The sequence below is a fragment of the Cavia porcellus genome, unplaced genomic scaffold (assembly GCF_034190915.1).
Source record: "Cavia porcellus strain 051 isolate PalLab524CR breed Dunkin Hartley unplaced genomic scaffold, mCavPor4.1 scaffold_31, whole genome shotgun sequence".
NCBI lineage: Eukaryota > Metazoa > Chordata > Mammalia > Rodentia > Caviidae > Cavia > Cavia porcellus.
The window spans coordinates 44,044,902-44,058,073 of record NW_026947514.1 but is presented as its reverse complement, the minus strand read 5'-3'; the positions used below and the strand labels follow the sequence as shown (position 1 = coordinate 44,058,073).

Below are 13,172 nucleotides of genomic sequence, written 5' to 3'. Positions count from 1 at the left end.
CAAGGGCAACCTGAACTACATGGCAGGACCTTGTCACAAAAACAACTATAAAAAATTAATATAAATGGTAGAATAGACTTTGCTATTAAATTTTAAATATGATGTATGTGGATTGTCAACAGTTTTTCTTTCATATTTTCCTTATTTTGCCAATGCATTGCGCTATTTTTATAATATAAAAACCAGAAGAATATGTTCAAGGTGTCTCGTTAACAATTTGTATTTAGTAGGTATTAATGAAAATATTCAAATGGAGATACTAATTCTTACCTCGATTTTAACACCTTTTGAATGATTGGACAGTACCCAGTTCCATGCATTTCAATTTAATTCAACAATCAAAAGTGTCAAATCAATAAACTAATGTAGCACTGTTGCATAATAGAGAAAATATTTTTAATACCTCAAAATATAAAAAGTCCCTACATGCTATGGCTATTTGTTTGACACAGGAAGGTAAAGTGTTACTAGATTTTAAATTTTTAAAAACTAAATCATGAATGTGTGAAGTCGTCAGTTGAATTCCTGGTGCCAAAAAACAAAACAAAAACTAAATCATAATAGAGCCATAATCTCTTTCAGTTAGGTTTTTTTTGGTATCAGGGATCAAACTCATGACCTTGTGCTTGCCAGGCAGGCATTTGCGCCACTGAGCTAAATCCCCGGCCCTTTATAATCAATTTTAAACAGGATGTTCAGCTAAACAGAAAAGTAATGCATTAGACAAGAAATGTGAGATCAGTAACTCTAAATATAACTTTATATCATTAATGATCACAACTATTACTTGATCCAGACCAGCAATGCCATATCTTCTTCTGTTTTCATTTTATTTTATTTTTTGGTACCAGGAATCAAACTCAGGACCTCTCACCTGCCAGGCAGGTGCTGTGCCACTGAGCCATATTCTTGGCCCTTCTGTTGTATTTTTACTATGACAATATAACTTTAGGGATCTCATGAAATCAAATAAGATCACGGAGGCCTTTAAAGGCCTCCTATAATATTCCACCTATAATATTTTACCAAGAGTTAGAAATGAAAAAAAGTTCTAGAAAAGAACAATTAAACCACGCGAGTAGTAAGCGCTCAATAAAAGAAGACTCTAACTTTCACAAATTGTAGAGCACACGTACACCTGTTACCCTTTTGAACTGTCATTATAAGTCTGTTGTACTGTGGTCCTTCTTTCGCCCACCACACCCATCGATTCATAAATGTGACAGGAGAGGGAGACACTGCATACACAAAAGCGGTCAGTGCCTCTAAAAATCTTCAGTTTTGGCCAAACCATGTCATTTGTACACACAATTATAAAAGTATTTAACACTTTTTTTTTTTAACAGCCAATCCAGTGCCTTGTGCATGCTAGGAAAGCATTCGCCATCAAGTTGCACTTTTTTGACTTGCAATATTAGTGACTGAATCCAGAACCACTCAAGGCAAGAGTCTAGGACTGAACTACATCCCCAGCATTTTTTACTTTATGTTATTTAAGCCAGGGTCTCACTAAGTAGTTCAGAAAGCAATGAACTTGTGATGCTCCAGCCTCAGCCTCCCAAGTAGTTGGCATTATAAGCATTACTACCATCCCTATCCCAACCTTCTTGCTATTTTAAAACTTTTCTCCCAAATGAGTCTTGTCTTCCCTGTGCAGTCTGTTGCTCGAAGTGTGTACAACTTGTATCAGAACTGTCTAAAGAGCTTCTTTATTCCCATCCCCAGCCAGACTGACTGAGACAGGTTTGGGTCCTCAGACACTCAATTTTCAAAGCAAGCAAGCTGATTTTTATATACGCTAATATGCAATACCTCAATTACGAACAATTTAGACTCTAAGTAGTTTGAGAATAAGAATCATGCAATTTCTTCTGTAATCACCCAACATGGAGATGTACCACAGAGATTGCTCAGTAGCAAGTGGCTTTCAGAAATGCTAAAATACCATTTGTATGGAGAACACAGATCATTTTTCATCATTAAATGATTATTCTGGGACACAGAAATCCAGACTGTGAACCACTGCTTCCCCATAATATGAGCGAAACACATCAATAAAGCTTCATGAGTAAAACAAGTGCCTTGATAATAAGTACCATATAGCAGGCACATGAGTTTTTAAATATACATCATTTAATTTCATATGACTCTACACAGATCCTCTCCAATAATTATTTTTCCTTATTTTTCTTATTTTAAGTTTAGGGTCTCGCTATGTAGGTCAGGATAGCCTGGAATTCCCAGCAATCCTGCCTCAGTCTCATGAGTGATGGGGTTGTGAGTATGCACCACCACACTTCGCTCACTCCTGTAATTTGCCTAGCAGAGCAAAATCAGATCAATCTCTACCAATGGTTAACACTAAGCTTAGTTTTATAATATCTAGCAACTTGCCAGCCAACTAAGATTATTAAAAACACGTTCAGAATAATGGTACCACTGTAAACCAACAACTTCTTCTAGGTCTCAGAAGGAAAAAAAGGGGGTAGAAAAAAGCAGCTAGATTGTTACTACAAAAAAAGGGCAAAGAGTAGACACAGAACACACGGTTTTAAACCAAACTACATCCTCATATCCTTAAGCATCAACTGGTCATAAACGGTTTCCACTCAAAACAATTAATCAAGCGCACTAAAAGTAAACCTAGCAGGTCATTCCTTTCCTCTGACAAGATTACAACACCCTAATTACACATATCATTCATACGGGGACATCACTATAAAACAATGCTACAGGTGTCCAGTATAAACCAAATATTGGATGCCATCCATAGGACCTTGTCGTTTAAAAGTACTGAGATGTTTAGAAATGTCAGTTACTTCTATTCTCATCAGCATGATGGTAACAAGTAGTTAAGTACTATATTGGAGTTTTAATTTATACATATTTTGACACTTGTTGCTTCTCAATGGATTTTAAAGCCAGTATGAAAATAAACATGGCATGTTATCAATTCATTTACATTAACAGGATATATCTTTTTCTTTAGCTCAGCAGTGTAAGTGCCTGCCTGGCAAGTGTGAGGTTGTGAGTTCAATTCCCGGTACCAAAAAAAAAAAAAAAAAAAAAAAAAAAAAAGCTATAGTCATTTGTGTCTGAATTTACATTGGCCAGAATTCTGTAAATTTGTTGTAACATCCACATTACCTTAATGTAAGACTGCAATCACAGAATCTAAGCAATCTTACTTGCAATTTCAAAGGAAGTAAAGCGTATGATCCTGCTTCTTACAGAAGTACATTTTGGGAAATACAGACACAAATGACCAAACCTATAAGAAATTGTCCCCACTTACAACAGGCTCTCCCTCTGTAGCTACTAGCAACCCTCCTGCCTCAGCCACCCAAGTGCTGGTACTACTGGCATGCATCACCACACGGTATATATATATTATCTGTTTTTGTTTCCATGAGGGCATCCTTAAAATTTTAGCCAAGTTAGCCAGTGAGCTGACAAGAAAGAATTTGTGGTTCTTTGCCAACACAATGCTTCAGTGTGTCCACCAAATAGGGGTATGTACAACCTCCAAATCAATCCATGTGTTTCAGTGGCCAACTACTTACCCACGGTGTACCAACTGGCATCAGTCAGCTTGCTGATAATGGCTTCTTGAAAGGATCCGTCAGGTGTCCTTGTTTCAACAATTGCTCCAACCTAAAACATGAACCCCAAAAGTCTTCACCAAATTTAAACAAACTGAGTCATTCCCACCAACAACAACTAGGTAAGAAAAATGAGCTTTAAAGGTATTTATGCCCTATTCTGCTTTAGATTATCATCATTTAGAGCTCAGTTCTTTATTACATAACTTGAGCCACAAAGCACTTTGGTGTAAGTAAGGTACTTATTATTTTACAAATGGAAAATCGTGGCTCAGAAAAGTTAAAATAATTTGCACAGGGTACGAGTCCAGTCTTCGAAATCTTAAATCACACTGTTGTCCAGAAAATTAAACATAAGAACTCTAAAACCTCTGAGTGTGGTGGTGCTGTAATCCCAGCACTCAGGAGGCTGAAGCAGGAGGTTTGCTGAGTTTGAGGTCAGCCTGGGCTACACAGTGGGTTCAACATCAGCCTCAACTAAACAGCAAGAATCTGTCTCAAACAAAACAAAACAAAACAAAAACACAAAAGCATAAGATAACTAAAATAGACTCTATTTTCTTTTATAGAAACATTGAATACTGGATTTAGCACTTATGTTTAAGGATCCTTTTAGATAAGGTTCACCTGGAGATAGGGCTATAGCAGACTGACATTCTTTCACTTTTCAGATCTCTGTATACCAGATCTTAACTGAAGGGGAACTCTGACATAACAAAGATTCAGTACATGAAGTAGCAGCTAGAAGTGGATTAAAAAAATCATAAGAAACTTATTAAAGTGTGCTACAAAGTGAGTACAGCTTACTTGACAAATCAGGATAACAAGACTAAAGTTTATGCCACTGGTTATACAATTTAGCAGGTATCACCCAAGATAGGTCAACAATGTAAAAACCAAAGTAAGGTATTGAGTTCAAGAATTCAAAACAAAAGGCAAATGAAAACATAATTAAATATATTAAAGTACTCCAGATGTTCTAAAACCAAAGATGTAATCATTGTAATAAAATCTATACTGACTACACAAACATCACGTTTGTATATTTACTTTGATAAATATTCTGATAAAATTGCATACAAATGTAAAAGCAAACTTCAGTATGAGTCTAGGATTCATTATTTTAGATTTTAAACTATACAATCTAACTCCCATTCTTACAATTTTATTGTTGCTATTTTTTGAGACAAAGTCTCACTGTATAGTTCAGGTTGCTCTTAATTCACTATGTAACCTAGGCTGGCCTTGAACTCCCAGTGATCCTCCTGCCTCAACTTCCTTAGTGCTGGGATGACAGGCGTGCGCCTGGACCACACCCAGCTAGAATGCTTTTATTGGTGTGTATCTGTGACACATAGGGAGTATGTTCTGCTGGGAGCTCTTATACACTTGCATGTCTCACCTCAATCCTCTCCACACCTCTTCCACTCTATTTCTTTCCCCAGGTCCCTTCCTATTTCTACGGAGTTCACCGCCTTGTTGCATGACCACTTCACAAATGTTTTGAATCTCTCATATTAGAGAAACTGTGCAATATTTAACCTTTGGTGACTGATTTATTTCACTTACTCTTAAAGGACCCTTGACTTGGTCATCTTGTACCAACTGTGTCGTATTATCCTGCTTAAGGAGTACCTGAAAAACATTTATGCACTGTAATCTGCATGTCGTTTTAAAATAATACATTTACACTGACACTGCAACAATAATGTCATTAACCTATGCTTCCCAAGGACCCAGTGGTCACCTCTGCTGTAACAGTTACTACATGGTCTTAGGTTTACATTCATTGTCCCTTTCATTAAGTGTGAGTTCCATGAGGGGCTACAGCCCTCTCTTATTACCCTTTCCCCAGCAAGTGTCCATGGAAGTTATAAGCATTTAACTGTTTACTTAAGGAAGGAACTATAGATTTATAATCTAGTGATTACTGTGAAAGTTTAGAACTGCCTTTTGGACATTTCATCATTAAGTTATATTGTGATTACCACCAACTATATACAAAATATATATGTTATACATATATATACATATGTGCATACAAACCAAACTCTATGGTTTGCTTGAACCCAGAACTTTTTTGGCCCCTAAGACTGAAAAACTATGATAAGTGGTTCAGGTATAAATAAGTACTTGATCTTTCTCCTTTCATGTCCTCCCAAATATCCAGAGCAATTACCCAAATAAGTCAAATTTAGTAAGAAAAACATTCATTGTCCTGGTTCTTCAAAAAATAAATAAGAACCAAAAAAACAAAAAAGAAAAGTTAAAATTGCTGAAGGTATTCTAGTAAATACTAACCAAATCTTATATAGTTTATACTGTCAAAAGTTTTGTAGCACTATCATGTTTATGTAAGCATAGCTTGCTTTTGTTAGGTAACAAAATTATTAAAATCCATATTTACACAGAAAAAATTACTGGAAGGAAACAAAAATTGTTATCAGTATTTCTGAGCAGTGTGGGTATTAATCCAGCTGGAGTTTTCTGTATTCTCAAATACTGTACACAAATATATTATTTCACTTTTTTCTGGTCATAAAAGGATTTTAAAAATAAATTTCTTGAATCACTTTTGCTGTTGCCTTGAAAACATGGTTCCCAGTGTATTGTTCTTCCTAATTACTGAAACTGTCTCTACCTGAACATTATGAAATGGTAGAAAACAGCTAATAGCCTAAGAAAGTATTCTACCACAAACAGGAAGGGGCAAGGGAAGGAGAAATACGAGCATGAAACTGACAAAGCATTTTGGAAAAATTTTTCATTTTGGTTTGTTTTTAATTTTTTATGTATTTTTCCTTAAGTTTAGTATATATTAAAGCTTTCACACAGTACTGATTCGTTAAAAAAATTGACTTGCAGTCTCCCCCTACAGTTACTAAAACTCCAATCCCTCCACCTACTTTATAAAACTATTGTATTTAAGGAAAGAAATAAAAACATATTTATTACCTTAACCTTCACCAGCCTTTTCACAGTCTTGATCTTTGCCTCACAGAAGGCGCCTCGGTACTTGGCACTGACGTCTGTGCCCACAGTCAGGTAGGCAGGCTCGTCGGCCGCCTGGAGAGGGGAGGGCAGGACAGGACAAAACAGGACAGCAGCAGTGAACTCCCACTGCTTCTCCCTAACCCGACCTCCAGTAGCACGAAAACCTTCCATGTTAAGTCATTAGGACATTAACATTATCTGCTTATTAATATCATCAATAATTTGAAAAAAAACCCTAAAGCACTTTACTAACAAGACTTCGTGAATATACTGAGTACTTCATATCATAAAATGCTTTAAAATTGTAATTGGAAGTTATGAAAAAGGAAGTAACATTTTTCCAGGTATAAAATGCTTTTAAAAGCTGTACAATTTACGAAAAATGGTGAAAATTATATCCTATTATATATCATAAAATTATTCATTTGTACCTAATAATTGTTTTAAATAATTGTTTTAAAAGATGCTGCTATTAAAAACCATACGAACAATGCAAAATTGTTAGTATAGCCCATCAAAATAATATTTTGCATAGCTTATTTGTAAAGATAAAAAACTAAGTCAGCTTTTTGGAAAAATTTATTGGCTAAAAGCTACAAATTCACCTGAAGAATGTGGGTATGAAATGATGGCTCAAGACTACAGCCACATAACCAGAACAGCTTTACAAAGAGAAATTTACTTATAGCAAATGGCTCACAGCACAACAATACATTGAAAATTAGGAGAAATTTCTTTCTGTCATTCATTTTAACCTTAACAGTAACAGGATGACTGCCATCTCACTGCCACTGTACCTGTTTTTTCTCCAAAGTTACTTGTACACACAAGTGCAGCTCAACGTTACTAAGTACAAAGGTAACAGTGTATACTTTTGCTATCCATTTTTAAGTACAAAACAATGGTTTGTTTTCCACTAAGTTTTCCCAAGTACTTTCCCAAGATGTACTTCAAGAATAGGAAGGCAAGAGAAACTTGTGGAAAATGCTGTGTTTTAGAGCTTGTAACATACTGAAACAAAAAAACAAAAAAGGTTGCCCAGCTCAGGCAGTCTTTAGAGTCAGTACATGACAAAACATGCAAATAGAAGAGTATATTTGGCAAGTATTGGCCAGAAACACTCAATGCCATGCACTTCACAGCGCGATGAGAACTTCCTTTCCTTTCCTTTTAAACATTCACAAGAGAATGTTTACAGCATTAGATATTTGAATAGTATCTAAATATCTTGGATAAATGCATTAACTTTAAAGTATTGCAAAAAGTGAATTAAACCTAAGTATTATTAGAGTACAACTACTCAAAAACTACAATTGTAGATTATAGTTTGTAGGGCAGTATCTCTTTTAAGTATTCTTTCTCTAAGAAAATCGAATTGACAATGAGGAAGAAAAAAATTCAAAAAAATCCCCCAAAGGACCACAGTAAGACAAAAGCTTTATTTCTGCAAAGGTTGCAGCCAACACAGGAAGTGTTTATAAATACTAGCCTAATGGACAGAAGCTGAGATGCTGTCCCGGCTCTCTGAAGTGCTCCCAGCTACCTTAGGCTGAGGTGGCTGCGCTCAGACACAGGATTCCATTCCCTTGTCCCCGTTTTGTGAAAGCACCGTTGTACCGAAATCGATGCCGAATAACAATAAAGATGACAATCCGCTCCGCAGCAGCAAGCTCGCTGCGAGCACGTCCGGGACGCGAGGCTTGGCGGAGTTGGGCTCCACTTACCTTCATTTTCACCGGGGATCTGTGGGGCTCCAGCTCCACGAGTTCTCTTTTCTGTCGCTAGAACCGCGGGTGGGAGGAGAAAGCAGTAGGTCAACAGCGGGGTGCGATCCGGGGGAGAAAGTAAACAAACGCCCGCGGAAAGGGCCGGCACCTCGAGCCAGGGGAAGACCTCGCGGGGGACAGCTGGACGCACACGGAGAGCAGCCCGCCCCGCGTCCCGACCGCCTGGCGCCCCGGCCGCCGGCCCACGGCGATCTCTCGGTGTCACGGCGCCATTGCGCCCGCCCTTGCCCCGCACCGTGTCAGCAGAGAGCAGCAGGGGCGGCGGCCTGCAGCCAGGACGCGAGCGCGCGGGGACCCCGCGGGGCGGGGGCGGGGGCGGTGGCAGTGGCGGGGGCCGGTCTGGGGCGGGGCGGGGGCCCGTGCGGAGCACAGCCGATCGGAGGGGAGCGGAGGGGAGGCGACGCGCCCAGGCCGCGGACTCCCGCCCCACTCAACTTTTTGTGAAGCTCGGAGCGGCAGCGGAGGCGCTGCCCGGCCGGGGTCCCGCTGCGGACAGCGCCGCGGAGTTGGGCGCAAGATCCCCTTGCTGAAGGAAACTTGGCGGCACGGCCAGCTCCTCAGCCATCTTCCGGGCCGGGAGCGGCCACCACCGCGGCTCCTGCCCGCCCGTCCCCGCGCACCCTGCAGCCTGCAGCCCGCTCCCCGCCACGGAGCCCCAACTGCACCCGGACCCCGGGCGCAAGAGCAGCTGCTGCAGCCGCCTCGCCCATTCAAGATCGCCCGCCTGCCCTCTCCTCTCCTACCGTCCGCGGGCGAGGTGCGCGCTGTCAGCCCTCGCGTCCTCCGCCCCTCGGGCAGCCGAGGCCCCTAGTCCCGGCAGCCTCGCTCCCGGCCGCGGCGGCAGTTCCTGCACCGGGTTCCCCACTCGCCCCGATTTACTGCCACAATTCACCAAATAACAAGCTGTTGAGCAGACTCGCTTCTACACGAACTACCATTGGCTGCTCATGACGCCCAAGCGCTTCGGATTGGACCTCATTCCCTGCCGTTCTCATTGGATGTAGCTCCCAAACTTCACAGATTGGTGCAAGAAACAGCAGGTAGGACATGTTCCACTTGTGATTGGCTATACCGGAACAGTAACGTTATTGGAGAATCAGAGATGGAGTAAGCAGGTCCTGAGATGTTATTGGTGGAGTCAATTCCGGATGTGCTCGACTGAGTACTGATTGGTGCATTGAAGGGTCAGGAAGAGCATTCCCGCACGAGGATTGGCGGTGGAGTGTCCCATGGAGACGGAACCCAGAACCGCAGCCAGGGGTTTACACGGGGGCGGGGCAGAATCTTTCCAAGGCGCCTGCGCTAAGGCGGCTTCTCGGCGCCATTTTGTCCCGGCAGTGCTGGCCGCAGCTCTATCGCATTTTATGTTTCTGGCGTGAAGGAAGCGGAGTCGTTGTCCGGTAGATCTATTTTAGTGCGGATCCGACCTACCGTTCGCTTCAGTACAGCATCACGTGAAGTTTAGGGGAGTCGCAGAGCTGTCGAAAAGGTCGGATGGAAGCTATGGTCCTTCGACTGTCGGGGGGGGGGGTTGGGGGATGGCGCAGCTCTGGAGGCTTCGGCACCGGAAGTGAAGGCGCCGCCGGCAGCCATGGTAAAGAAAGTTTCTCGGCGGTGGGGTGGGGATGGGGGCGGGATGGAAGGGGCGAGGCTTCCTCTCCGCTTTGAGCTCAAAGTTTGTATGGTTGCCGCGGTGGGCAGCGGCCGTTTCCCCGCCCGCACGGCGGCGGCGCTGGGGCCTTGGTGGTGGAGGCCGGGAGCGGCCGGGCTGGGAAGGGCGGGACCCGCCGCGCTGCTCTCGGGGCTCGCGGTGGAAATAGTGCACTTGGTTATCGAAAGTTAATTGTTTTAAAGACTGAAGTGAGATGTGAAATGCTGTTGACAGGCACCACAGACAGACTTTGCCGAGCAAGAAGTTACCTTGAAAGCAGAGGGAGTTTTTTAGTCATTAGTGCAATAATTTCGAACATGAAATGCGCGCCGGAATTTGTAAGAGATGAATTAGTCACTTCTGAGTAGGTGTTTTAAATCCTGCCGTAGTTCGTGGGCTTAAACAATAGCGTGATTTAGTAATTTTTTGTGGTGTTTTTCAGTTGTACTGAAGAAGAAAGGACATCCTAGTGGCAGTATCTCAAACAGGTTAGTACTAATGTCTCAGAATTTCTAGTATTAGAGGAGACTACTAGGAAGTTTTTAGTGGACCAACACTAGGGTGGAAGAATGTAATTGTAAGATGTTCTGGTTGGTCAGGGTTCAAATGAATCTGCTTAATTAGCTTTTTGGTACGACTTACTAGAATGAAATTCATAACTTTGGTTTTATTTTGTATATGACCCAGGTTGGCCTCGAACTCGTGGAGATCCTACTGCCTCAGTCTCTGGAGTGCTAGGATTATAATGGGGGGGGGTGCCATCACACCCAGCTTCGTTTCTAAACTTTAAGCGTTTAGTGTTTTTAACATGAAATGCTATGAGTGGTTTCACAGTTGTACCCCAGGTTAAAAAAAAATTACTCATACAGAAAGAAGTCTTAACAGTAACAGAGTTTCTGAGTGAAGCAAAGTTTTAAATGATGAAATTATAAAATAGCATACTACAGCTTAACTTCCCAGATGGTAATCATACATAATTGCACTGTCCAGCGCACGCGATCCAACTATGTAATAACAGTATACAAAAGGCCTTTTTTAAAATATGGTTTTGTTTTTTAGAATGTACTCATTTTTCCCTGTTCTTTCCATTACAGGGTAAACACCAGAAATGTGTTGTTCATAAAGCATTTTTCATGCCTTCATAGTGCTGTATAGAATAGTTGTACCGTATTTTATAAGAGTTGTTTGGTTTTTTTTTAATAATGGCAGTAATAGGCAGTGAACATCCTTTAGACATACTTTGCAAAATACTGTGTCTACAAACTAACATCAGCGGCTCTTTCAGTGTTCTAGGCATCTAGATACTTCTTCACATCCCTACTTAATCCTTTTGTAATAAACCCCAGAAGTACAGAAGTAGCAATACAATGCTAAAATGATACTTTTCAGAGTTTGAATGCATATATAGTTGTCCATTAGAGAGCTTTTCCTTTTAGTGCACTGTATTTGTTTGAGGTTTTTGTTTCTGTTTTTTTCCTCCTGTTTTGAGACAGGGTCATGTTGCCTCAGTTGGGCTAAAAGTTTGTGATCATCTAACCTGAATCTCCCAGAGTGTGAGTCATGGTGCCCAGCTTTCTTTTTTCCTTTTGTTTTTTGTGGGGTTTTTTTTTTTTTTTTCAGGTTTTCTGGTTTTAATTTTTTTCTACCATTATTTTTGAACTTTAAAGAATTTCTCTTTATTCAAGAAGAATTAACACAATTTTTTTTCTTTTTTTAAAAGATGATGTTTAGGGGCTGGGGATTTAGCTCAGTGGCATAAGCGCCTGCCCTGCAAGCAGGTAGTCGTGAGTTCGATCCCTGGTACCGGTAAAAAGGAAAAAGACCAAAAAAAAAAAAAAGATGATGTTTCACTGTGTTGGCCAGGCTGCATAGATAGGACTGCCATAATCGTTAAGTTACGTGTACAGTACAGTAAATTTGAAAATTTTTCATAGAACTTAATGATTTCTTAGAACTACTTACTTTTTCACTTTGAAATGGTTGTATTTGTACAGTGAAATACACAGAAAGTGATGTTAAAGGAACACCAAAAATGAGTTATTTTTAATGATGTGGTTTAATATAACTGGAGCCTTCCCTAAAATTTCCTGTCCTTATGTGATTTCCCCAGTTTGAGACTATTACTAGAAGGCTGCAACTAGTTTTATTCATTGTTAAGTTCCTCTACGTGAGGTGCTCTGTAAATATTTGTATACAAAATTCTGTGTATGAAATAATAAGCCACCTTACATGTTCAACTGTAGTTTTCTGAAATTTAATTGTATTCCACACATTCTTAACTTTCACATTTAAAAATATTTAATACTCAATAATAGTTATTCAACACAATATAGACTTTTAAAACCTGTTAAGACTGCATCAACATAATTTTCTCAAAACTTTTGTTACCCCTTTTAAAGAATTTTATGATATTGTAATGGAAGCCTGCTATAAATGGTTAAGTGAATGGTACTGCACCATGTCATAGACATAAGTGAGAGAAGTTAGCATTGAATGTTATCTTTGTACCTATTTTGGTGAGTCTAATGAAACTGATTTTGTATAGCATAAAATCTATGGCACTTTTCATAAAAGCTCAAAATCAGGACATCTTTATGGTTTTGTTTTCTTTTATGTATCTTTTACCAATTTTCCCATTTCATTGGTTCCCTTCTCTGATTTGTTGTTGTTGTTTTGGTTTTTGGTACTAGGGATCAAACTCATGGCCTTGCCTTTGCCATGCAGGCACACATGCCACTGAGCAAAATCCCTGGCCCTGTTTTTGTTTTCTTGAGGTGTGATCTTGACTATTCCTCAGCCTTGCCTTGAATGTCTGGGCCAGGCAGTTCTGCCTTACTTCCTATGGATGTACCACTGCATCTGACTTTCATTTCTGAATTTTTTTTTTTTTTTTGCCACTCCTCTCATTTCTGAATTTTTTAGTGTTTAGTATTTTTATTACACCACGTTAAGCTTTTTTTTCCTTCTCTTTCAGTTTATAAAAATGACATAAAGATTCTAACAGTGTTAAAAGGTAAAATGAGAAAATAATTTATTAGAGTACGTTATCTGAGTGTCTAAGCAATAACTCGAAAGTAAAAGAAATCTTTGTTTTTCAGAATAAGACTGGTTTTATGAGACAATGAAGGTCAGTGTTCC

General features: G+C 40.1%; 1 protein-coding gene across 1 annotated transcript in view; it reads right to left on the bottom strand.

Annotated features, from left to right (window-relative positions):
• The window catches only part of Arid4a (AT-rich interaction domain 4A), a 76,750-nt gene extending 67,482 nt beyond the window's left edge, over window positions 1-9,268 (bottom strand). The window contains exons 1-5 of the mRNA XM_063241536.1: window positions 9,127-9,268; window positions 8,321-8,377; window positions 6,558-6,668; window positions 5,172-5,237; window positions 3,564-3,654 (exon numbers count right to left, since the gene is read on the bottom strand). Coding sequence (XP_063097606.1) covers window positions 3,564-3,654; window positions 5,172-5,237; window positions 6,558-6,668; window positions 8,321-8,326 — 274 coding nt within the window. The 5' untranslated portion in view covers window positions 8,327-8,377; window positions 9,127-9,268. The remainder of the gene's footprint in view (window positions 1-3,563; window positions 3,655-5,171; window positions 5,238-6,557; window positions 6,669-8,320; window positions 8,378-9,126) is intronic.
• Between the last annotated feature and the right edge of the window lie 3,904 nt (window positions 9,269-13,172).